Genomic DNA, 23,738 nt, shown 5'->3' on the forward strand with positions numbered 1-23,738 from the left:
AATACCAGGTTACACCCTACTCAGGCTTTATGTTCCTTTTGACTACCCTGTTGACCAAGGGGGTGGATTTCTGTCTTGGGTAACAAGGGCAGCTTGTCTTGTTACTTGTCTGGGTCCTCAGTGCTCCTCTGGGGTCTCCCTTGGCTGCCTCCATGGGTGAGACTCAGCCCCCTTTGCCTTTCTTGGGGACGAGCCCAGGGTGGTTTTGTTCCTCCAGGGCTTCTACCTCTTGTATTTAAGCCTACTCAGGTTTAATGCTTAGAGGCAAAAGGCATCACTGTGGTGGCTGGGGAGTGCTGGAGCTCCAACCTTCCACCAGCCTTCCCTGGTACACCAGTGTGAATTCTCACAGAACTCAGAACTCCCCATTGTACACCACATTTGAAGTACAGACTCCTGTTTCCTCCTAGCCCCTGCATCACAGCACACCTGGGATTCAAATGGCATTTCCCTTTCCTTGCAGTCCTCCCTGTCCCTGCTGTGCAGAGCACAGACACTTGTTCAGTCAGGGTGAGCACTCTTAGTTGGCCTGCTCAGCCATGGGCACTCCTAATTTCTGTCTGAGGATGTGGGTTTATGTCAGTCCAGAGAAAATCCAGGAATGGTGCTCCGTAAGGCCATGGTGTTCTGCAGAGTGAAGGCTCTACATTAGGCACATGAATAGCTGATCCGAGTCAAAGCTTGTTTTGTTTCAAGTTGATGTGGCTTAAGGGGAATCAGACACAAACATCACTCTTGCCACGTTGGATTGGAGAGTCTAAACGTGTAAGTGTTGTTATAATAGGTATGTGAACTTGAGAGGGTTTAATTATTATTGTGGCTTTTTTATGGGATATATCCAATCCCTAATTTATCAGTCTTCAAAGGCTTTGTAAACACTAAATTGCATGCAAACATTTACTCTGTAATATAAATAGAAGGTTCTTGGTATGGTGGAGTAAGTGAAGATAAAAAGATGAAATGATCTGTGGGAGGCCACAGGGAAACCACTGCCAGGAAATGGGCTGCTTGCATCCTGGTCCTGTCTTCTCAGTTCTGGGTCTGGGACCACAGTTCCTTCTTTTGCTCTCATGTGGAAGAGATGAATGGCTTTTAGGAGAATAAAAGATTGCCTGTGGTAGCAGATAGGGGCACAGCATGGGAGAGCAGAGATGGCAGAGCTGGGGAGGTTTCTCTAAGGTGAGCTCAACGATGAATTTGTTGCACATTGGATTCCCCATGACTGTGGGTTATGGCACCCCAAGCACACCCACAGCCTGAGGCAGCTGGAATAAAACCTGGAATATATTGTGTGCCAAGAACATCTTAACTTCTTAATGTTTGAAGATACTTTGTGCTAAGAGCATGCACACTGTGAATACATTCTGCACACTTTCTAGTGTGCAGCCATCCGATCTCTGTGCACACTCCTTTCCTGGTTTAGATGAGTAGTGTTAACAATAGAAAACCTCACAATAAATCATTTGAGGACAGGTTTTGCTTGAGCAGTTTTGGCTCAACTGACTTTTGAAACATGGAGATTGATGTACCACTGGAGGCAGAGGAACGTGGAGGAACAGCTCAGCTGGAATCAAAAGTGTAGGGATGGCTTGGGTGGCTGAGCATGGGAGACACAGCTCAACTGCTCATATTCACCTGCAGTGATGTGCTGACAGGTGTGTACTGGGGCAAGCTGCACCAATTTGTCACTTTGGTGCAGAAACCAGAGGCAACAGGAGGTAGAAAGGGAAAGAGACTTAGCTACACTTTGGGCAGGATGCAGAGTGGCTGTGGCTACCAGCTAGCAGTCTGATTAAACAGAACATGGTTTATTGTCAGGGTTATAAATTCACGTTTTCAATAGTCTCCCCAGAGCTGGTTGTGAGCAAAACCATAGATCCAAGACTTTTATATTGAAGTGTGAAATGAATCTAGGTCAAGAAAATGAGTTTTGCATCTGACTCACATGCTTGTAAGGGGGAGATCTACTGACCATGACATGAAGTTGGCATCTAGAATGCAGCTCCTCGATGCATACTCCTCCTTTTCATGGTCTGGACAGGACACAGGCGGTTGTTAAGGGCTCTGAAATACAGACACAACTCCTGCCTCTGGCTCTGGCCTGCTCTTGGCAGGAGTAAATACTCACCCAAGGAAGCAGAGCAAAGTAATAACACTGCTGCTATCAACATTGCCCCACTGCAGGGCATGATTCCCAAGTGCAGACTACACACGTAGGAGACAAGGACAGCTGGAAGGATGACCAGACCAGTGTTATCAAATTGATGGGTGCTGCCTGCATAATGCTGTGCTGCTAAAAACATGGTCCCCTGCTGCTTCACAGAGTGCCCCAGCAGGGCACCAGGTGGGAAGACAGCTGCGGTGGGAACAGATGCTCCCCTCTCTCCCATGGGTTTTGAAGGAAAGATGCAGGTCAAAGAACTGAGTGGCTCATTTTCAGTGTGCAAAGACATCATTGCTAAGTTGTTCTGGTAGTTTTAGACCATGCTTTTGGACAAGAAAAACATGAGATAGGTGTCATAAGGAGTGGCTGCATAAGGATCTGTCCATGTCATTCACCTCAGGGCTGTGGCTCTGCAGGCCTACACTCAGCTGAATGGTTTTGGCTCTGGCAGTTGTTCGGTCTGCAAATAGTTAGCTTGCTCTTAGGCAGGCGGGATAGATAACATCATCAGGTCCATCATGATAGATCAGAAAATCCCACAGGAAGCTTCTCAGACATGGGCACTGGGTATCTGTCATTTTTTTCTCTTCCTTCTTTTTTGCCTTTCTCTGCCCCCCCCAGTAAAAATTGGAAACAGATGTGTTATTCTTTAAACACCAGGCTCTAACATAGTAAAAGCAGTGATAATAGCTTTTACTGAAGCTGAACACAGTTAAAAAAAAAAAAAACCTTCACTGGTCACTGGAGAGAGGGCTCAGGCTGAAGCTGCCCACTGCATGCTGTATGTTGTTGCACCCCCATGCATATGGGAGCAGCTTTACTTTGCCTGTCACATCATATCTGTGGCTTGAAGTCAGTGAAGCTGTTCCTTAAATATTCAGCGTTGCCTTAATCCAGGCCCATGTCACAACATGCACATTATGTAATACTTTCGGTCTTTGAATCAAATGTATGTGGACCTTGCATTGACCGCCTGTGCTGAACTGACAGCAGCAACGGGTGAGCCCTGCTTTAGTTATGGGAAGGGGGAAATGCTGGGAGCTGCTGTGGCAGCTCTGCACACACTGCGGTGCAGAGGTGGTTTCTTGGGGTTTTGGTACCTGGTGTGTGAGACATGACCTTTCTCCTCTGGGCTGACAAACTCCAGTGTGGAGCCACATTCCTGGAGCCCTTCCCCATCCGGAATCCGGGCTGCGAGGCAGCGTCAGCCTGGGGCTTGCTGCTGCCTTTGCTGCCCTCTGGGAGCCTGTCCTCTAGTTGTGGCTTCCCAGCTTTGGCAACAAAAATATCCTGAAATGGCCCTCCACTTCGCTGTTCTTTTTCTTTTTTCTTGTGTTTACCCTGCACAGTGTGATGTTTTAGTCTCCCTGGCTGTGCCTGCAAAGCAGTTTGTGCGTTGGCTCACTTGGCTTATGTTGGATAAATTACGGAAGTTTTCATTGAGTTTAATTTTAAAGCAAAATAAAATTGGCAAGCTCTCTTGTCAGGCAGATCATCTTCTCAGTCTGTTCTTCAGGTGGTGGTACAGGGTGAAAATCTGAAGTGGAGGGCAAGGCAGGGATCCCCACCAAGCCCCTTGGGTCATAATGCCACAGCCATCAGGAACCTCATTCATGGAGTTACAAGGTCAGTGCAGCTGCTGGGAATTTTATTTTAGATGTGTTCTTTCTGTAAATGATGCAGTGAGGAATTTATCAGCCTTTCAGATGTGTTTAGCTGATACAGCCAAGACATATTTTCAGGGCCAAAAAGGAAGCAGAAAAGCCAGCAGTGCTGTGAGCAGGTAACCTGCCCTTGCAGAGCCTTTCTGTGATGAGCACAGCCTTGAAGAGCAGAGGTGGCTGCATTGATGAAGAGATAGCACAGACCTGTGAAGGGGGCTCAACTCTCTGTGCTTGGCCATAAATTCAAGGTTGCCCTCATTGTTCAGATATAACACAGCTTTTACAGCTGGCAAGGAGAGCGTGTGTAGTTTGGGTTTCCCAGATAAGACTGAAGTTGCTGGAGAACAGACCAGTGAGTCCCATCATGAAGCTGATTTCACAGCTGTGGGCTTTGGGGTACCTGGGAATCAAGGAGAGTCTCAACTCTTGATACATTCTTAGGAAGGAAATGGAGAAGCAAAAGCATTTTAGCAAGGAACAATAGAAGGAGCAAAACCTGGTAGGGATTCAAGACAACACACCCACACACCTAGAAGCAGATGTTGCACTCTGCTACCTTCTGCAGAGTTTGCCTAAGTGCTGCCATGCAGTGTGTGCATGTTCCTGTGAGCTCCCCCGTGCCTTCTTGGCACTGATCCTGGAGAACAGATATGCTAAGGCACAGTCTCTGCCCTGGAGAGTTGTTGCTGTAACTGGATGCAGCTGAAGGAGGCAAAGGGCACTAGGGCAGGTATCAGATTGTTGGAGGTTACACTGTGGAATGAAACAGAGCACTGATTCCTGTCCTGCCTCCCCAACTCTGTCCGTCGGGTACCAATATAATGGGGCTTTTCATGCTTGCTTGCTGTTCTCTGTGAAGCTCAGTGTTTTACAAGTATTGATTATTTAGGCTTTAAGTAGACCCAAAGAAATATGTCAAATTATTGGTACAGAAATGTTACAATATTTGTTAATATAGATATTATTCCAAATGTGGCCAGAGAGAGTATAGGAAAGGCAAAAGAAAGATCTAAGCAATCAGATTTTGGTATAATGTAATTAAATGAGGCTTAAATTTTAAAAAAACATGAATGCAGCTTGAAATGTTTAAATTGTATGAATTGTTTGGGTTTTTTTAGGAAGCGGTAGAGGGAATACAGCATAAAAGGGTGAACTCCTGGTCATATTGATATGGATTGGAGCTTTGCCTTGCATCAGCAGTGGTGCTTAGCTGCCTGTCCTGCCCAGGTCATTCTTGCTGCTGCTTTCCCTTCTTACTCACTCTGTAGCTTCCTCTGGTCCTGGGCGTGGCACTGAGGTCACACCACCCCAACGCTCAGGGAGGAGTGAGATGAAGTAATGCTGCTGCCACAGAATCTGGGCTGAAATCGCATCTTCATTTTTCTTCATCATTCATGAGAGAAGTCAGAGGCATTCTCTAGTGCCTGCTGTCTCAATCCACTGAAATAAGGCTGGCTGTTTGCTAAACTTTACCCGCGTTCTTCAGTGCTGTAATGGTGTGGGTCTGAAAAGACTGAATTTAGTGTGTGTCTCCCTTTTCTCTGCCTTTGCTTTTATTGATAAAGATGGATATTGCAGCCAGCATTTCTATGCAATTTTTTTGCCTTCTGGAGAAAACGGGAGAAATTTACTGTTAACAAGGCTGGTAGCAGTTAAATTGGCTGGTGCTAGACTTGGCAGTGCACATCTTCTGTGACTAGAGTGGGCTGAGTGAAGGAGATCCCAAACTTTCCTGCTGCTTCTGGTTGCCTGCAAATAGCCCTGTGCAGGACTGGGGAGTCATCTCAGAGGCACATCTGTCTCTTCTGCAGACCTGATCCTGCATACTTTCCACATGTATAGTTTCTCTTGGAAATTATGAGCATGCAAGGCTGCAAGATTGGTCCTATCATGCCAATTTCCTGGCAGAGGGAGAAAACACAAGCTATTTTTAAATGAAAGCTTTGAATCAGAAGAATATTGCAAAGTGAAGCAAAAATTTCAAAACCCTGAAATCATGGACTCTGCAGTTTCCTCATGCCAGTGGTTTTGGTCTCTTCATGGTTTTAAGGCTACGTTTTTGGAGAACTGGGCTGAGATTTTTAAGTGAGACATTTCTATTCTCCCTGGTACACATTATCACTGCAGCAGCAGCATTTTCTGTGTGAGTCAGTCTGGAGAGAGGTGATGTGTTGTGTTCAAAGGGGTGGGACTTTGCAAAAACCTGTCGTTCAGCCATGCACACGGTCAGAGTGGTTCTCCTTTAAGTTTGCCCAGGAGTTCATTATTCATCCCCCTGCAATTGGTTTTATGCTCCATCCTAAACTTTTCCTTCCAAGTTTCAGTGCCTAGTGGTCACTTGGGAAAAGCAAGTAAGAGAAAGTGCGTGACTTCTTCTTAACAGCGGAAAATTATGTCCTCTTTTTCTCATCACTTGCTTTTGTATAGCTTAAGAATGACCCAAAGGGCTCTTGCTCAGATTTTCATTTAAAACAAACCAGCTTATTTGATTTGAGATCATTATTTCCCCCAAAAGCACTCTCAGTGTGATTTGCACATGTGAAAAAAGGCAGTTTAAACCACAGTTGTTTCCCTGCCTTTGATAGAGTGGTCACTAGTCAATAGACATAAAATTCACTGCCTTGGAGAGAGTTGCTTTAGTTAATTAGTTACAATCAGTGTTGTGCTAAGAGACTGCACTGCTGCTTGCCCATGTATTTGCCTGGTAGTCTCACTTGCTGGCTTTGCTGATCGCAGTCACATGTTGTGACCGGATTCCTGTATCTGCCTTGTGAGAGAGTGCCCCAGACTATATTGGTGCAGGGAGGATGATGACCATCTTCCTCTTTGTCCATTTTTTGTGCTCTGGAAACCCAGGGGGGCTGAGTGAGCCTACTTCATAGATTTTGTTTTTCTGCTAACAAGAAGTTTTCCAGGCCCAGCCTGGACTTTAAAAATTAATTTTGGTTGCACATTTTTTATATTGTCTTTCAGCAATATTTTCACCCTTTTTTCTTCACCCACATTCTCATTGACATCCTCCTGCAGTGCTTTGTGTGTTGTCTTAACTGCCTCCTTCCTCATTCCAAGGAGCTGAATCAATGCCCCTCTGACCAGGAGCATGCAGCTTTTGGTGCTGCCCTGCATGGTCGTTTTTTTCGTCTGGGGGGGTTTTAGCATCCTCCAAAGGCAGCGAAGTTGTTAACTGTGATCCTGGCCTCAGCCTGCCAGCTCTTGTGGTGGTGCTGAGATGGGCCAGCCTGATGCTGCCCACAACACCATCTTTGCAGAAACACATCTCCTGCAGGCCTTTGTGGGCTTGTCTGCAGCCTGGGTATGTCACACCACACCACGTAAACCACCAGGAAAAGTTCAGCCTGGTGATGAGCAACACCCAGGATCCTGTCCTACTCTCTACTCTTTGCAGATATGGGGTTAAATGGAAGACCAACCCAGTGTGCCTTGCAGTTTGCAGCTCAGGAGAGGCACCTGAGCAGCCTGGCATTCACCTGGCTCTTGCTTTTTTCCAGGCGACCTGGTGTCTCGAGCGATGCACCACCTGCAGCCCCTCAATGCCAAGCAGCATGGCAACGGGACACCGATGCACCAGAAGCAGGGATCCTTCTACTGGGAGCCGGAGGCTCTGTACACCCTCTGCTACTTCATGCACTGCCCACAGATGGAGTGGGAAAACCCCAACGTGGAGCCCTCGAAAGTCACGCTGCAGACTGAGAGGTAAGAGCCTGATGCCTGGTGTAGCGGTGAGGATGTTTTGTTAATAAATCAGCCTGGCTGGCTAATTGCTAATTACAGCCTGCGCGCGAGTGGCTGCGGAGCAGTCTGGTTTGGTTTGGGATCACCTCCTTGAAATCTGCTGCTCTCCCCAAACTGCTGCGTGGCTGAAGCAGTATATATCAAAAGTGACACCCAGTGGCTACAGACAGCAAATTGGTTCCAGATGTGCACTTGGGAGAGATTTCCTTTTCCTTTCGTTGTTGCTCAGCTATTCTGTGTTTTGGAAAAGAAAATGAGAACTTCTATTTCTGGCCTAGCAGGTTTGGGTTTAAAAGTGGTTCTTTTTTTTCTCCCTGCATGCTAATAGGGCTCTACAGCTGTGATTGGGGAAGTGGAAAATGAATAGAGTAGTGTGTAGAAAGGAGAAGTCATTAAAGATACTAGGCTCCAGCCACACTGAGTAACAGAGCATAGGAGTGACCTCGGGGCTGCCCTGGCCTGGGATGTGGCAAGTGCCAGCTGTGCTGCTCTTGTCCCTGCTCCAGGGGTGGGCAGGGCCGGGGAGGTGCACCTGTGGCCCTGTCCTGACTCAGGCAGATGTAAGGTGAGAAGGTGATGCCTCTGAAGCTGGCAGGCTGGCCCAGCACAGGGACAGATTGCTGGCCAAGAAAATAAACCCATCTCTCATCAAAAACCCTGCAAACCCTTTTATTAAAACACGTCTCCAGCTGTGTGCTGGGGCACACTCTGCTGCTTCCCTGCCACACTCTCACCAGCCCTAAACCAGGCATCCCCAGGACAGAGATGAGAGGAGTGGCTGGTGCTTAGAAAGTGCTGGATATGAATTTTTGGGATGGGTATTGTGGTGATGCAAATGCGAGCTGGTTTGTCAGGCTGGGCTCCACATTTACATCCCAGAGTATGTATTGCAGTGCACATGTGAGCCAAACTGTGATCTGTACTTATGAGGCTTGGCTATTGTTGCAGGATGAGGTCTGCATGTCAAAAGCAGCATTAGAGGGTCTCATTGTGTGTGTAGTTGTAAATGGTATATATTATGATATCTTAATTGAAATAGTTTTTTATTAGTTGCAGAAGAGCATACAAGATGAAATTCTGGCATTAATATGTTACTGGGAATTTTGCCACTTGCCTTTGGATGGCATTTTGTTTCTTTTCAAGTTTGGGTCGCTCTATGAGCATGCTTGTCACTTTTTGTTCTGTTATTTCCAAAGTATGAAAAAAAAAACCAAACCAGAAGGGAAATGACAAGAATCCAGAATTTTCTCTTTTTTTTTGTAATTGTTTTTAATGTCATGATTTGTCATCCAATCTTGCTATTGTGGAAGGCCTAACTCATGTCCAAGAGTGGTTAGTATGCACAAAAAAACCTGAATATCCCCTCACCTGATCTGTAGTTCCTATCTGTGGGAATAATGCCACTGGAATCAGAGGCAGTATAGGGGTAAATAAAGCTGAGCCTCTAGTTTTGTACGATTTCTTCAGACTTCACTGTGCAGAAGTGAAAAGGACGGGGATATTTGAAAAAGCACTTTCAGCATTTGCTTTAATAGGTTTTCCTTTCTCTGAGGTTGCCTTAATACACATCCCCTTCGTTAGAGCACTTGAAGTAGTGATTATGTAAAACGATTGTTCCTCGCTTTGAGCCCTCGTCTGGCAGGACGCCTTCCCTTGGCAGGGCAGTGCGCGACTGCGGCGTGCGGTGAGGGCCAGAGCAAGGACTTGGTGTTACTGCCAGGAGCCTGTGGTCACTTCTGGAAGGAGCAGATTCATCTCCTGCTGCCTAATCAAACATGCATTAGTGCTCAGTGCTGGAGTGGGAGCAGTGCAGGGCTGAGAGTGAGCCCGGATATTTCCATGGAGCTGAGCTCTGGAGCTTCACCAGCTGGATGGAACCACTCTGTGCTGCTCAGAAAGGAGAACAGTGAGGCCGAATTCTCTGTAGTGCTCAGAGCAGCCTTCCTACCATTTCCCATGTTTTGCTTATTTACATGCAGTCATGTTTTGTGGTCCAGGACTTACCTTTGGTGGTTTTGGTTTCCATGATGGGGTTTTGTGCGTTGCAAGGAGATGGGCTTGTCAAACACGACACTTTTATATGCAAAGTATTTGCAGGATTTGCGGTGCATTTGTGTGCTGTATTCGCTCTCCAGCTGCAGCAGTTGCTTTTATTTTGGAAGAAGCCCAGAAGGAAGCGAGAAGGTCCAGGTATTCCCCATCCTTGGCCTCTCTGTGTCCCTGCTAGTGCAGAGAAGCCAGGACGGTGTGGATCTGGCTGTAGGCAGTATTTTCATGAAATAGGGATTGTCCTTGGCTCTTTGTGAAGCCAGCCTGGCTACTGTCTTGGCCCCCTCCTCCCTGACAGTGCAAGCCCAGGGAGGAGGGGGATGTGTGATGCAGCCAAAGGCTTCTCCCAGCCCTTGCAGGGCTTGGTGGCATCATGAGGCCATCCCATTGTTCCCACACATCTCCAGCCCACCTGGATTTTGGCTCTGAACTGGGCCAAGCTGTAAAGGCTGCACATGTGCTTTTGCAGAGGCTGGATGTGGGAGGGGAGTCCAGTATGGTGGCATTGCTGCCTGGCTTAGCACTTTCCAGCTCAGAGAGCAGTACCTCCCTCAGAGCCTTGGGGGAGACATAAAAAGGGATTTTTACCTTTGAATAAATCTGGCACTTTGTTTCTAGGGAGCTTTTCTCTGTGTTTGTTCTTCATGGAGGTAAAGAAATGAGAATGCAGTATGTTTTTAATAGTGTTTATCTTTACAGAAAATAAAAGGGAAAAATTATTTTAGAGTGAAACTCTTGTTGCAGGGGGGGCTGGTTTCATGGGATGGGGAGGAGTGAAGGGTGGCCAGAATTGCTTAGAAAACCTGGAAAATATTCTCCACTTCCTAAATGCTGACAAACCCAAGTGGAAGATGGATGTCTCTCCCACCCCAAACTCATATTCCTTCAGACTGGCCCCTTTGGCAGAGACTCGCTGATTTTTTGGCAGCAACACAAGCCAGTTCTGCTGACCCTGGATACCATGTAGATGGCTATTTTGGCAGGCATGGAGGTACGGGGAGAGGATGGACCTCTTTGTGGGGTCCCCTTTCCCAATTGCACCCAGTTGGGATGTGCTGGAGCCATTTATCTTGTGCTGGGTATTACAAAACCAGTACTCCTCCAGTGCTTCCACCTGCAGGAGGCTGCAGATTATTTAGGTTTGTGATTCTTTTGCTTTCCTGGAAATTAAAAAAAAAAGAAAGAACTGTAGATGAGGGTACTGTTGTCAAGATTTCTTGCTTGCTTGCTGCTTCTATCTTAATAAAAAGATATGTCCCGTCCCGGGGTTATGTTTGGCTTGTCAGCCCCTATAATGCTTCCAAAATTATTGCAAATAATTTATTAAGCACCGGAAAGTGCAGAATCTGTAGTTGCAGATTTGTGTGATTTTTTTTTTTCCTTAAGGGGTTCCTTACCCACTTTTATCCACAGCTGTATTGACAAAGTCCTCATTATTTCCTAACTTGCCATGTTCCCTGTTAACAACTCGTTGAGAAGCTGTGGCTCAGCAGCTCAACCAGTCCACCCATTAATTCTGCTCACAGGCAGCCAAGTCCCTTCTCCAGTGCTTCCTCAGCTGCTCCACCTTGGAGGAGCACTAGCTCCTTGTACCACCTGGCAGCTGTTAGCTTTTCTCCTCCAGTCTTGAATTGATGGATATGTGTCTGGTTTTAACCTTTTTTTCACTTTTCCTTAACTGTTATTCCCTGTATGGGGAGTAGTCTCTTAGGAAACTCCCATGGGCTGTTATTGCTTGCTTTTCATCTTTCTGCCTGCCTTGCATGCTCACATGGGCACACACACAAAAAGATACATGTTCCTTGCACATGCATACACCTGCAAGTTGTAGACTGTGGTCGTTCGTGATTAATGTAAGGAGTTTGGGTTGCCTCGATTTTGTTTCATGCTTCAGGTAGCTGTTGGGGTAGCTGGCTAATTAATGTGATGCAGCCCCTCTAATGAAAGAAGTGTTCCATGCTATTAAAATAATGTAAAAAATAATTTGACTGCTTTCAGAGCATTTTTGTAACTGCTACAGCCATGGGTGTAGAACAGATTATACCTATAGAAGAATTCCACTAAGAGAACTAGGGAAGAGTGTCCCTGGTTTAAATTATTATGTGGTACAAACTCTCTGGCTAGGGTAGTCTCCAGCAAAGACCAGAAGAGAGTGGAGAGATGGGTGAGGAATGCTAATGAAAAACAGATAAAGCACTGGGAATATGGGATTCCTGCAGTGAAACATGAATGAACCTGTATATGCAGAAGGGATTACACATGCTTGATGTGCCAGTATGCCATAGCCCCATGTAGCCCTATCTATTTTTATAGCTTGGAAACTTCACATAGTAAAGCTGTAGCCTTGCTAGTCAAAATTGAGAGCAGGGTTGATTTGAATTGGAACCACTGAAAAGAAATCCCAGTGCATCTTTACCTAAATCCTCTGGATTTGCATGCTAAATATCAAACTTCCCACTTTCTAGAAATCCCTTCAGCAATGTTATTGGAGCTGCCTGCAGCATGTGAGATGGTACATGTTACAAGAAATAATTCAGGCATTACTTGTAGCTCGGCTGTTACACGTCAATGTCCTTGCTGGGTCTGTATTCTACATCTGATTTATCAAGCTGGACGTCTGCTGTCCATGGGATGGCTATAGGATTTTCTCCACAGAGGAAACTGCATGCAGCCCTGTGAGAACTGCATGGTATCCAGGCTGTTCTGTGCTGCACTCTGTGTGTCCTCAGGGATTTCTGCCATTGCCAGTCGTGTCAAATCTGATGTCAAAACGGCCAGTGAAATATTTGCCTGTTGTGGTTGCTGGCTGAGTCATCACTTTGACTCAGTCGTATTTCAAGTCTTGGCCATTAATGTTTTTAATGCAGGAGAGGCAACAGGGACAGCTCATTCCAGCCCTGGATGTGGATTCAAACCCCATGATTTGCAGATACCTGTTTGTGGACTCTGGAGCACCAATGTGTCGGTGCACAAAACCCTAAGGGCAGGTCTCAGAGGCTCATGTGAGAGCAAGGAGATTTGATCCTTCAGCCTAAACAAGATGCAGAACTCACTACTGGGGTCACGCTTAGCTGGGCTCCTGGGGTGGCAGAGCAGCTGCCTAGAGTAGCTGCATGAACTCACATGGAGCATCAGCTGGCACTGCTGAGCTTCTGGGAAGGATTGGGACTGGCAGCTTTTTGAGGGCATCAAAAAGTATTTGCTCCCTCTGAAGACAAGTAGCTTATGGTGTAAATATAAATGAGTTTTGCAGCCCAGAAACCCATCTGAAATGTGTGCTCTGCATTGGAAAAACCCATGCTCTTCTATCTTTCAGTGATGTTAAAAATGGACTAGCATATATATATTTTCATCATATGTTCCAAGTGAAAACTTGTCAGAACTTAGGATGTTTTTCAATTCATATATTGGGATTTTCTTTAAAAACTACCCGTGAAAACATAAATAAACCAAATAAATATAAAGAGCTCTTTACAATGTTAAAGTTGCTGACTCACATCTGCAAGAAAAAACATATCCCTACCTTTATCTAGAAAGGCTTTTTTGTGTGAAAGTACAGCCTTATGATTTTGAGAAGCACCTTTAATTTTTACTTGGTAGCTTTGCAAATTTAAACAGCAGCACCCTCTGTGTACCAGTTTGTCTGACGTTGCCACAAAGGTTGGCAGTCAGCAATCCCTGGCTGGAGAGAGAGAAGAAACTCCACACCTACACCAGCACCTTCCTCAGTAGCGAAAGGATCCTCCAAACGTATCATCTGAAGGAATGGTAGCAATTGAGCCAAGTTAAAGCAAGGTCAGGCCTTTCAGCTGTGTCCACTTCACAGCTGGGGAAGCTGAGGGAGGGGCAACAGGGGAGAGCTGTGGGAATTCACATCCAGATAGGACTGCGCCTCGGGAGTTCCTCTCTTCCCATTGTGACTATCAAGCCAGTCCTCTCACTAAAGTTTGATTTAATACAGGCAGTGAATGAGTGCATGTGGTGGGGCAAGGGCTCCTAAGTGTCTGGAGAAGACCAATGTGAAGTGCCCCTGGAAATAAAGAGGCTGTTGAGCTGCACTTGAAATGATGATTCTTTTCCTTGGAGCACTGTGATTGTCTGGGAATCTCTCATGTGCACTGATGAGCTCTGGGACCTGGAGCACGCTGTAGGCTCTGCTGGGAACAGAGGGCTGGTGGCCCATCCAGGCTTGGTGAGCCTTTGTGAGGAGCATTCAAAGGTGATGAGTGTTCCTACTCTCTAGGGGAGAGGGAGCAGCTGGTGAGGAGAACCGCTCCACTTGCTGGAAATCAAAGAGAGAGTGGTTATGTGTAGTGGCCCTGCTCTGGGCAGAATGTGGGCTGTGAAGCTGCTCAGCAGCCAGCAGGAATTCTGCACCCTGCAAAGATGGTAGGAACTGTGAAAAACCAGGGCCAGGGATTATTTGGAGCTGGAATTTGTCACAGTGATGGCCCTAGTGCTTTGCAAATCCAGCATTGCAGCAGGTGGTGTCCAGACAGGAGCTTCATCCATCTTCTCACAAACGCCTGCAAAAATAATGAAGCATCCTATTGCATTTTATGGTGCACAATTTCTCATGGTCTTCACCTGATAATTTCTATTGTTTACATACAGGTAGACTGCTACCATAACAACAATACCAATAACAGTACTACTACTACTGCTAATAATAATGGAAAAGTCTGAGTTATTGCATGTGCATGACAGGATTTTTAATATCTGGGTGTGCCAGCAAGCGAGAGAGGGGGAGTGGTGGGCAGCCCAGGAAAGGCTGCATGTGGCTCTGGAGGGAGTGCAGGCTTTAGAGAAGCCCTCATGTGGTTACATTTAGGTTTCCCCCCATAACATCTGCTTTTCTGATGAGTCATTCTGTAATTCAGAGAGCTCTGGAGATATCAGCCCCACAAAACTGAGATAAATTTGAGGTCTGATAGGGTAGGGAGGGGTCGTTTGCCCCACTCTAGAGGGAGGGTGCTGGCAGGGAGCTGCAGTGTGTGAAGGCAGTGGGGAGAAGGACCTCTGATAGCCAGAACAGTGAGGACTTGTCCCTTGTGGGGCAGTGCCAGCAGGCTGTTGCTACCTGCAGATGTCTTCAAGGCATAGGAGCTTATGGGACCTTGAGCTGTCAAAAAAACAGATGTGAGAGGAGTGCTGGGTGACAGGGGGGAACAGGGAAGGATGCTGCCTGGGAGGAGGAACCAGAGGTAGCAGGAGGGTTGGTGGGGCACTCATAATTGCCTTTTCTGATGAAGTAAGAGAAGGCATATCCCAAGAGGAGCCAGCTACCCCCTTGCCAAGGGCAGGGGGACAGGGCCCAAAAGAGTCCAACCCTTTTGGGATCTGCTTTGTGTTGGTCTCCCCCAGCCCTCCCCCACCTCCCAGCTCCTGTGTGTGGGATGGGAGCTGCCCCGTGCACAGATGTCTCCCTGCATCCCGATCTGGCATATTTTTCCATTTAGTTGTGAGCTCAAGAAAATACAAATCTGTGCCAAAACACTTTTTTTTTTTTTTTTAAACTTAAGTTCATACTTGACTTTAAACTGCATGGAATTAGAGGATGGAAGCATGCATTTAAAGTTAAGCACAGGTACAGAGAAGGGCTAGAGGAGGAGGTCAGGGCACTCACCTGCAGCCCAGGTAAGGTGTTTGGGCAGCAGCTGATTTCGTGATTTCCCATATCTTTCAGGCAGAATCAAGCCCAGTGCCATGGTTAGATTAGTTTAATTAAGGAATGTGCTTCCAAAGCATGTAACTAGGTGACTTATCTGTTCTGTGATTCAAAATTACTGAATTCTCCTGGTTGGTACCTGCCTTTGTACCAGAGATAAATCAGTGTATATGCTACTGATGTGATGCACTTGGCTAACCTATTTTCACACAGTACTGTTTGAAAACTGAGATATTTCTTGCTGATGTCACATTGTCTTGTGGATTATCACACCCTCATAACACTGTGTTCCTCTTGCCTCTTTGGCACACAAGCAGTATTTTAAACAAAACCCCGACCCTTCACATGGTGCACAGACTCTTGAAGGGTATTTTTAACCTATTGCACTCAGCCATATTTGGTTCTCTTCTCAAAATACAAATTTCCTTACATGCTGAGATATGCAGTGATGGTTTTTTGCCCCCTCTTTTTTTTGCCTTGGAAGAAGGAATGTAATATGTTGTGAGCAAACTCCATATCCGCATCTAGGGACTGAAATTGGACTTCATAGAAAATTTCCCCGCTTCTGCAGAACACTGATTCTCTTCCCTCTTGGGATTTATTGCACCAAATAGCCATGCTTATTTCTATTTCTCTGTTGAAATTTGCAAGACTGGGAAAGGAAAAAAAAAAGGCAATTTTATAGTGCAATTATCTGAGTTCCTGTAAATATTATTGCTTGCTCTGCTCCTTACTGTTATGGGGCAGATTTTGTGCTGGGTGAGTTTCTGTCCTGTGTAAGAGGAGGAAAAAGTGTGGACCTCTGAGCCCCCTGTTCAGCCACAGCTCCCTGCTTTTCTGTTTGCCCAGCAGATGTTACAGGAAGGCCCTGTACAAGCCTGTATTCATTTCTCTGATCCAAACTGTGTTCACTCGTGCAAAACATAACCTCGAACTGAGTTTTCCTTTAATTGTATTCCTAGAACCAAGTTATATCTGTAACTACATGCAGTTTTACAGTGTGATTTGTAGCTCCCTTTCTGCTGTTAGGTCAATTATAACTTGGTCCCAGGTATTTCATGCCTCAAAAGAGGGTCCCTTTTGCTCTGAAGATGACCTGGGAAAGCAGTCACCTTCCACTAATAAATATACCCCTGCTGTCCCCCTCTTTTCCTCCTCTGGCTCCCACCACCCTCATGACAAATGAGCTGGGTTAGGAAATAGTTGTGAACTGCGGGAGATGATCTGTCCTTATCTGCCTCCTTATGTGTCCATGGCAAGTCTGGGGAGAGCAAAAGCCTTGGAAACAAATGCAGCCTGGTCAGGAGGTGATGTGTTGGAATAGAAAAATGATGGAAGTGGCAACTCAGCCAAAGATGTCATATTTGAAAAAGAGGTTGTTCATTTACGTGCTTGTGAGATTTGGGAACCCGGTGTCCTAGGGAGAATTAGTGGCCTCAGGGTTTCTCTGTCCTTCGGCGCTTCTGAAGTATCTCATCCCCCTCAAGAATATTAATATCAGAGCTATGTAAAGCCAAGTCCTCAGAAAGGGAAATAAATGCATAAAGAGCTATAAATAGCAAAAGGATGTTCCAGAATCAACATCTTCTTAAATAATTTTTCTCAGGGTAGATCCTTTTGAGGTAAAGTTGTACATTTAAAATGTAAAATATTTGCCTACTCTGCACTTAATGCAGATTTTTTTTCCCCCTTCCTCCATGAGAAGGGACCACAGAAGGAAAGGCAAGCAAGAGACTTGCAGTAACCTTCAAGGTGTTCAGCTGCTTATTTTATTAGTTTTCCTGAAGCTATCGGTTTTACTTGCGGTTTGGCATCTTTCTCTTGGTTCCCATAATTCTTAGCATAGATGGAGTGAATGGTGTGCCGCATGCTTCATCTACAGCTTGGGCAGCTCTTGCTGGGACATGGGGCTGTCCAGCTGTTGTGTAGTGAAAGGACCATGTCTCTGATAATGCCCGGACTTTGTGGGGGTGTGGCCCAGAATCCCAGCATTCACTTTTGGGGGCAGTTTTGTATGTTTTGGCAAAGTTGGCACAACAGCTGGCACCCAAAGGTGTATCAGTTTGATACTGCTAAAAGTGAGACCAGCCAGTGTGGTTTCTGATTTCTGACCTCGCTCACAGCTAACCTTCCCATTGGCTGCAAAGTCTCCCGCTTTCAGCACTGAGCACAGGGTGCCCACTGCATCGGCAGGTGATGCTGGAGACTTCCTGCAGCATTCCCTCTCCACGCTTGGTATCTCAGTGTTGGGGTGTCCCCTCTGTCTGTCCAGGTCCGTTCTCCTGTCCCTATTGCAGAGACAGGGGAGTGAACCCAGGCCAGCGCTTCAGCCAGAGCGGGCCGTGGTCCTGTGCCAGGCTCCTGTCCTCCTTTTGGGATTACTGTGTGAAGGATGGGAGGAGGGCTTGCCAGTCGGGTGCACTGACCTCGCAGAGACCCATGGATGAGCATAGCTCATAAATCTCACTCTCCAAATAGTCCTGCCCTGGAGACAAGATGAGACATCTTGATTTAGACCTATTTGAAAATTGCTGAGCTGGTTTGCTCCCCGAATTCCTTCGTTATCCTTGCTCCCTTCTCTCTGTATTTATGTTCTCACACATCCATGCACCCCCCGCTCTGTGCCTCTCTCTACCTGTCGCGATGCCGTGTGCCGGGCACTGATGTGTGTGTGTGCTCCGCAGGCCGTTCATCGTGCTGCCGCCGCTGATGGAGTGGATTCGCGTGGCGGTGGCTCACGCGGGGCACCGGCGCAGTTTCTCGGTGGACAGCGATGACGTGCGGCAGGCGGCCCGGCTGCTGCTGCCGGGGGTGGACTGCGAGCCTCGGCAGCTGAAGTAAGTCCGGCGCTGCGGGGCGGCTGCTTGGTGCGCAGCGCGGCTCTCTCTCCCGGGGAGCGCGGGCGGGCGGGCACGGGGCTCTCTGGTGGCCTGGGGAGGCGCAGGCATGCTCCGGCTCTCACTCTGTGTGTTACAAAATCAGCTCCTGGTATTCGCTCACATCCGTGGATAAGCTGCTTGCATGGTAATGGGTGCCTGACTATCTCACAGCTGGATCGAGCCCATAATCTGCTCATCAGAGCTTACATGATTGTGGGTTTTTTTTCCTCCTCTTCCTATTAGGGTCTGCTTGCTAATGAGGGGCTGAAACCTTCTGCTAATTGTCTGATTCACGTTGCTTCGCTATAAAATGCTGAAATGTAATTGGCAGGACTGCAGATATTTTTCAGGGCTTTGTTTTCAGCATTAATGCTTAAAGGGCACATTTAAACTTAGAGGTATGACTACTTCTTACAATAAAATTGTATTTTTCATGCTAATGTCAGTTCAAATTACTTGTAAATGTCAGCCTAGGCAATTTGACTTTTTGGTGTATCAGATGTGACCTTTTGGTTTTCTAATGAAGTCTTAAAGTATTTATTGCCAGGATATGTTTTTAGTGTCTGTTTTGTGTTATTGCTATGTACTTGGATAAAAGTATGTTCTAGGACTGTTCTGGAGTCAAGAATATGTTTGGTTTTGGTGCTCATATGAAAAGGCATTCTGAATCTGCCAAAGCAGAAATGATTCACTGGTACTGTTTCACAAATCTGTACCAAAACCCCAATTTTCAGCAGTCAGCCTCTTGATACAGCAGTAGATGCATTCTTTCCTGCAACACAAAACGCAGGGGGCTGATTTACATGATTATCTGTGATAACCTGCATGGGAGCAGCTGCCTTCTGTTGACTCTGGCCTTGATGTGCTCTTTAACCAGAGAGTATAATACTTTACTGCTAGATCTACATAGGCTTTTTATAGTCACAGCTATTCAATATTTAATTGAAGAAATATATGGAATTTCAAAAGCCAGATCATGAGCATTTCAGATTTCAAACCTTGGCTATAATTGCTTCCCCTTGGTGTGCCCACCATGGCCCTTGTTTCCAGAAGTGCTACAGTCAGTGTCCCTACGGAAATGTCAGGACTTACAGCACTGTCTGAAGACCTGGCACTTGGTTCTGAAAAGGCACAATTAATTTAATACCTCTCCAAGTATTTAGGTAGGATTGCAAATAAGGCAGTAATGTTTCTATTCTATATGCGCTGTCTTAAAAATTAAGGTAGACACAGTAAAATACCTGTGGATTAAAAACGCCCCACAATATATGACCCAAAGTTTTATTTTGACAGTGTATACGTGTGTGTGTTTATATATGTATACACACATATATTAAAAAATCTTATCAACTGTCACACTATTTTAGTTTTTATTAGGAAGTTTCAGAATAATTGGAACTTGTGGAGAGTTGTATTATACTGCAGAAGAATGTATTAATTATGGGAACAATCAGCACTTAGTTTAAAGTTGCCATCAAGAGTTCATTTCATAAAGAATACAAATGATTGTTGTTGTCCTGCTTGTCTTAAAAGAGGGAATGAGCCTGAAGAGCACAGCCTGAGATTAATTAGATGAGAATGAAAAGGGAATTCCTGAGACAAATTCTACATTTTAGAGAGACCAGCCTTTGCAGCGTGCCTGTATTTGACTGCAGGGGCTGGATTCATCCACTGACGTCCCAAAATGACAATCTCTCTGCTGTGCTGGCAGATGAGTGTTCATGTACCTTGGGTTTTATTTTGAGGTCTGTGCCTGCTGCTGATGTAGTGCAGCAGCTTCTTTGCGTAGCTGCAAATAAGACTCTGGCTGCCTGTAATCCTGAGATCAAAGGGAAGACTGAGCTTTTCTGAAGAATAATATGAGTCATCAGGATGTTAATTTGGAACTTTGCAGCCTGTAATTTTTTATTTGTATTCAGCAGACCCTCAGCATCCCCTGATTTTCATAAGCCAAACACCAGCCCTTCACTCCTCCCCATCAGGGAGGGTGCCTTTCCGATTCTTAACTCCTCAAGGAGCATCAATTCCATAAATTTTAACACTGGGGGAGGGAATACAATGACTTTGCAGGGGATGGCTTTTCAAGTAAGCTGCATGACGGATGGAAGCTGGAGGATTTTAAGTGCAGTTAGCTCGATAAATTTTGTCACTTCTATGGGAAAGGTTTATTAAATAGAACCTTGAAAATGATTCAATTTCTAGGCTTTTTGTAGCATTCTTCTTTAGTCCCTAAAACCGAGACCTGAACCCAGAAGTTCACAGAATCGTTGGGTTGGAAGAGACCTCCAGGATCACCAAGTCCAACTCAACCCTAACCTCAACTAAACCATGACACCGAGTGCCACATCCAGTCTTTTGTTAGAGAGAAATGGTTCCCATGGGCCCAGGTGATACTGCATCATTCCACACTGTTAGTTCACAACCTGTCATTGCAAGTGCATAAAGCAAAATCGGCTTCCATGCTGGAAAAACATTCATATGGAGAGAGAGAGATATTGGCAGGATCTCAAAGGCTATGAAGTTCTGGATCAGTTCAGATAAAACCCAGATGTTCAGCTTCTTATCTGAACTACAGCATGGAGATCTCCCTGCAAATCCATGTGACACTGCCCAGCACAGTCACATACTACAGCAGTGAGGTTCTCATTCTGCAGCTTTGTAAATCATCCTTCCTTTCTTCCTGCCTTTCATTCCTCTCTTTTGCCCTTTTTCTGAGCCTTTAAAAAAACCCATCACCTTAATTTCTGGCAATGTTTTCCTCTCCTGAAAGAGGAGCTGCTCTTACTCTGAGTAGAGGAGTGAGGGAAGCTGGAATCAGTCAGGAGCTGCCTGTCCTCCTTCCTGTTCTCTTTTCATTTTACAGCAGCAGATGTGCCAGAAAGTTTCTTCCCTCCCACCAGCTTTGGGAGATGAGCAGGGATGTAAGCATTCACCTTCCCCAGCAGTGAAAGCTTTAGACAGACCAGTTGTTTCCAGCTTTTGCAAGGAGGTAGGTTTCACAGATGGGTTGAATGCTGGATGCACAACAGCTCACTGAGACAGAAATCCAAGTTACGTCCAGGATATTGTCATAGTGGGACAGCACATTTAAGTAAAGCCTCACCTATACCCAGGCTCTTTGGGCCACCTGAGGCATCTGGATGTAGTCAGTTGAGGTGGCTCTCTGCTGGCATGAATCATGATCAGGGTACTCTGCTCCCTACCCTAGACCTTTTATTAATGAAGGCATGAGGAATGAAGGTAATTTGTTGTCAGAAAAGGGCCTGGTGGTAAAAACTGTGTTGACTTGTCTGTCTATTGTAATAAGGTAACATCACTGCTCAGCCTGCACAGGCACTATCTGGCTGCCAGCAGATGTTGGCTTCTCCTCATCATCACATCTGCAAGGGTAACTTTCCCCTTGCTCCAGTTAAACACAAGAAGCTCTTTACACATTTTCCTTCCTTCATTCTGTGGGATGTTTGTTTAAAATAAACGCCAGAGTGTTAGACGTGTGGTGGGGAGAATCACTGGTGCATGACTGCATCTGGGGGCTGGAGGCTGATGGCAGAGAAACAGAGAAAGGGAGGAGCATCCTGTGTTGCTCAGCTCAAAGGCTGCTGTGCCTTTCATCAGGGTCACGGGCTTCATTTCTGGTGGCAATATATCGTGGCAATCGTGGAGGATGTAAAGATGCTGGAACACCTGTGAGAGGTGTGCATCAGTGCCAAGAGAGGCCATCACCCAAGAACTTAAGTCAATAATTTGCCTCTGGTTTGGAGGAAGAAAATCTTGTTGGAAATGGAAAAACAAATAATAGCAAGAAGGTTATGAAAATGGAAAAACTGTAATAAAAGAAGAGAAAATTATGCAGCTTAATGCACTCAAATCAGGATGACCAGATAACCTCTATCCCAACAATGAGAAAAAGCTGCCTCACAAAATCAAGGGGTCAGAGGGAAATATTTTTAACAAAGCCTGGAGTGATGCCATAACTCTTAAGGATTAATAATAGTAATACCCAACATTTGAAAAGGATGAGAAATGATCCAAGGAAAATTCCAGGCTGTTAGTGCAAGGCCTCTGAATGTTTTTTCAAGCAAAGACTGATTAAAGACATGTTGTTGAGGGAAAAATGGGATAAAATGTGACACAGATTTTCTAAAGATAGATCTTGCCGGGCTAATCTAATAACGTTTTTGATAAGATAACTGATTTTCTACCCCAAGGAAATTCAGTAGAATTGCATCTCTTTGGACTTGAGTGAAGATTTGATACAGTCTATGCAAGGATCTATTAAGACAAGAAGATGGGGGTTAGTAAGGAAATTGGAAAGTGAGCCGGAGTTGGCTTCAAGAGAGGTTGCGAGGGCTGGGTTGGCTGAGATGGGGTTGGAAGCAGGGACCTTCAGCTCTCATTCTTAAAAACTGGTATTTTTTAATTTTCAGAAAGGATTTTGGCACAAATCTTAGCAGTGTGCTCATGAAGGTAAAATTGCTGATGCCATGATGCTGGGAGGCATTGTCCTGAGAGAGGAAGTTTGGGAAATCATCCAGGAAAAAGTGGATGACCTTGAGGGCTGGGACAAAATAAATGGGATGAAATGCAGTTTTCCACAAATGGAAATGCAGTTCTCCACAAATGGGAGGCAAATGTGTTTTTTTCAATAAAAAATATAGAAACTGCAGTGTGTATGTAACATATACACTCCATATGCATCCTAATATATACTATGTTGAGAACAGAGTGATGGAAAGGTGGTGGTAAAGGCTGTGGAGCAATATTTAATCTTAGAATGATTGTAAACCACAAAAGTGGATTTCTCCTCAGCCATGAAAAAAGCAAATGCATTTTGAGGCTGCATTGGGAGAGTTATTTCCAGTAGAAACAGAAAAGTATTGGTGCCACGTGAAAGTGTTAGGAAGTGAAGTGGAAGCCCAAATCCTGTGTCCTGGTCAAAAAAATATTCCCTTTGGACCAAGTGGAAAGAAATAGGCTGGGGTGTTTTGTTTTTTAACAAAATGTTCTCATGGAGGCAAACATGAAGAAAGGGGCTCATTCAGCTGAGCAAAGTGTGTGCTGAGGGAACCTGTGGCTCTTCTTCAGAAATACATCAGGAGTAAACACTTTGGAAGGAAAAATACACTATTTAAAGGTCAGCATGGAGATAGGAGTAGGTGAGTCGTGAGTAAGTTCGGGTTGAAGGCACAGATGTATCCAAGCCTTGCTGCAGCATAGGACCAGGGTTATTAAACTCCAGTCCTGTGTGCTCCCTCAGCTGCTGCTCTTCGCAGGCTCACCCAGCGCTCACAGTTGCATTTGCAGCTGCGATCCAGAAAAGTCTGTGGGCAAATGCAGGGTCTGAGTGCCTTAGAAGATCTAGAGTTGAAAATCAGTCCTAATTTCCAATTAGCCTTGTCTGGGCAATACCTAAGTCTGCTTTTCTGTCTGGGACCATCCCTCTTAAAGAAGACCCTCTAGGAAAATTGGATTATCAATCTCAAAAGCAAATATTATTTGAGTATTCTTGGTGCATTCTAGAGAGCTTTCTTAAAACTATGGAAAGGAGAAAATACAGTGAT

General features: G+C 45.6%; 1 protein-coding gene across 2 annotated transcripts in view; it reads left to right on the forward strand.

Annotated features, from left to right (window-relative positions):
• Positions 1-23,738, forward strand: part of ABTB3 (ankyrin repeat and BTB domain containing 3) — a 165,229-nt gene that overhangs the window by 100,893 nt on the left and 40,598 nt on the right. For both annotated transcript variants that reach the window (XM_063395761.1, XM_063395762.1), the window contains exons 3-4: positions 7,338-7,542; positions 17,983-18,135. In XM_063395761.1, the coding sequence (XP_063251831.1) occupies positions 7,338-7,542; positions 17,983-18,135 (358 nt within the window). The remainder of the gene's footprint in view (positions 1-7,337; positions 7,543-17,982; positions 18,136-23,738) is intronic.

Source organism: Prinia subflava, chromosome 4 (genome assembly GCF_021018805.1).
Source record: "Prinia subflava isolate CZ2003 ecotype Zambia chromosome 4, Cam_Psub_1.2, whole genome shotgun sequence".
Taxonomy (NCBI): domain Eukaryota; kingdom Metazoa; phylum Chordata; class Aves; order Passeriformes; family Cisticolidae; genus Prinia; species Prinia subflava.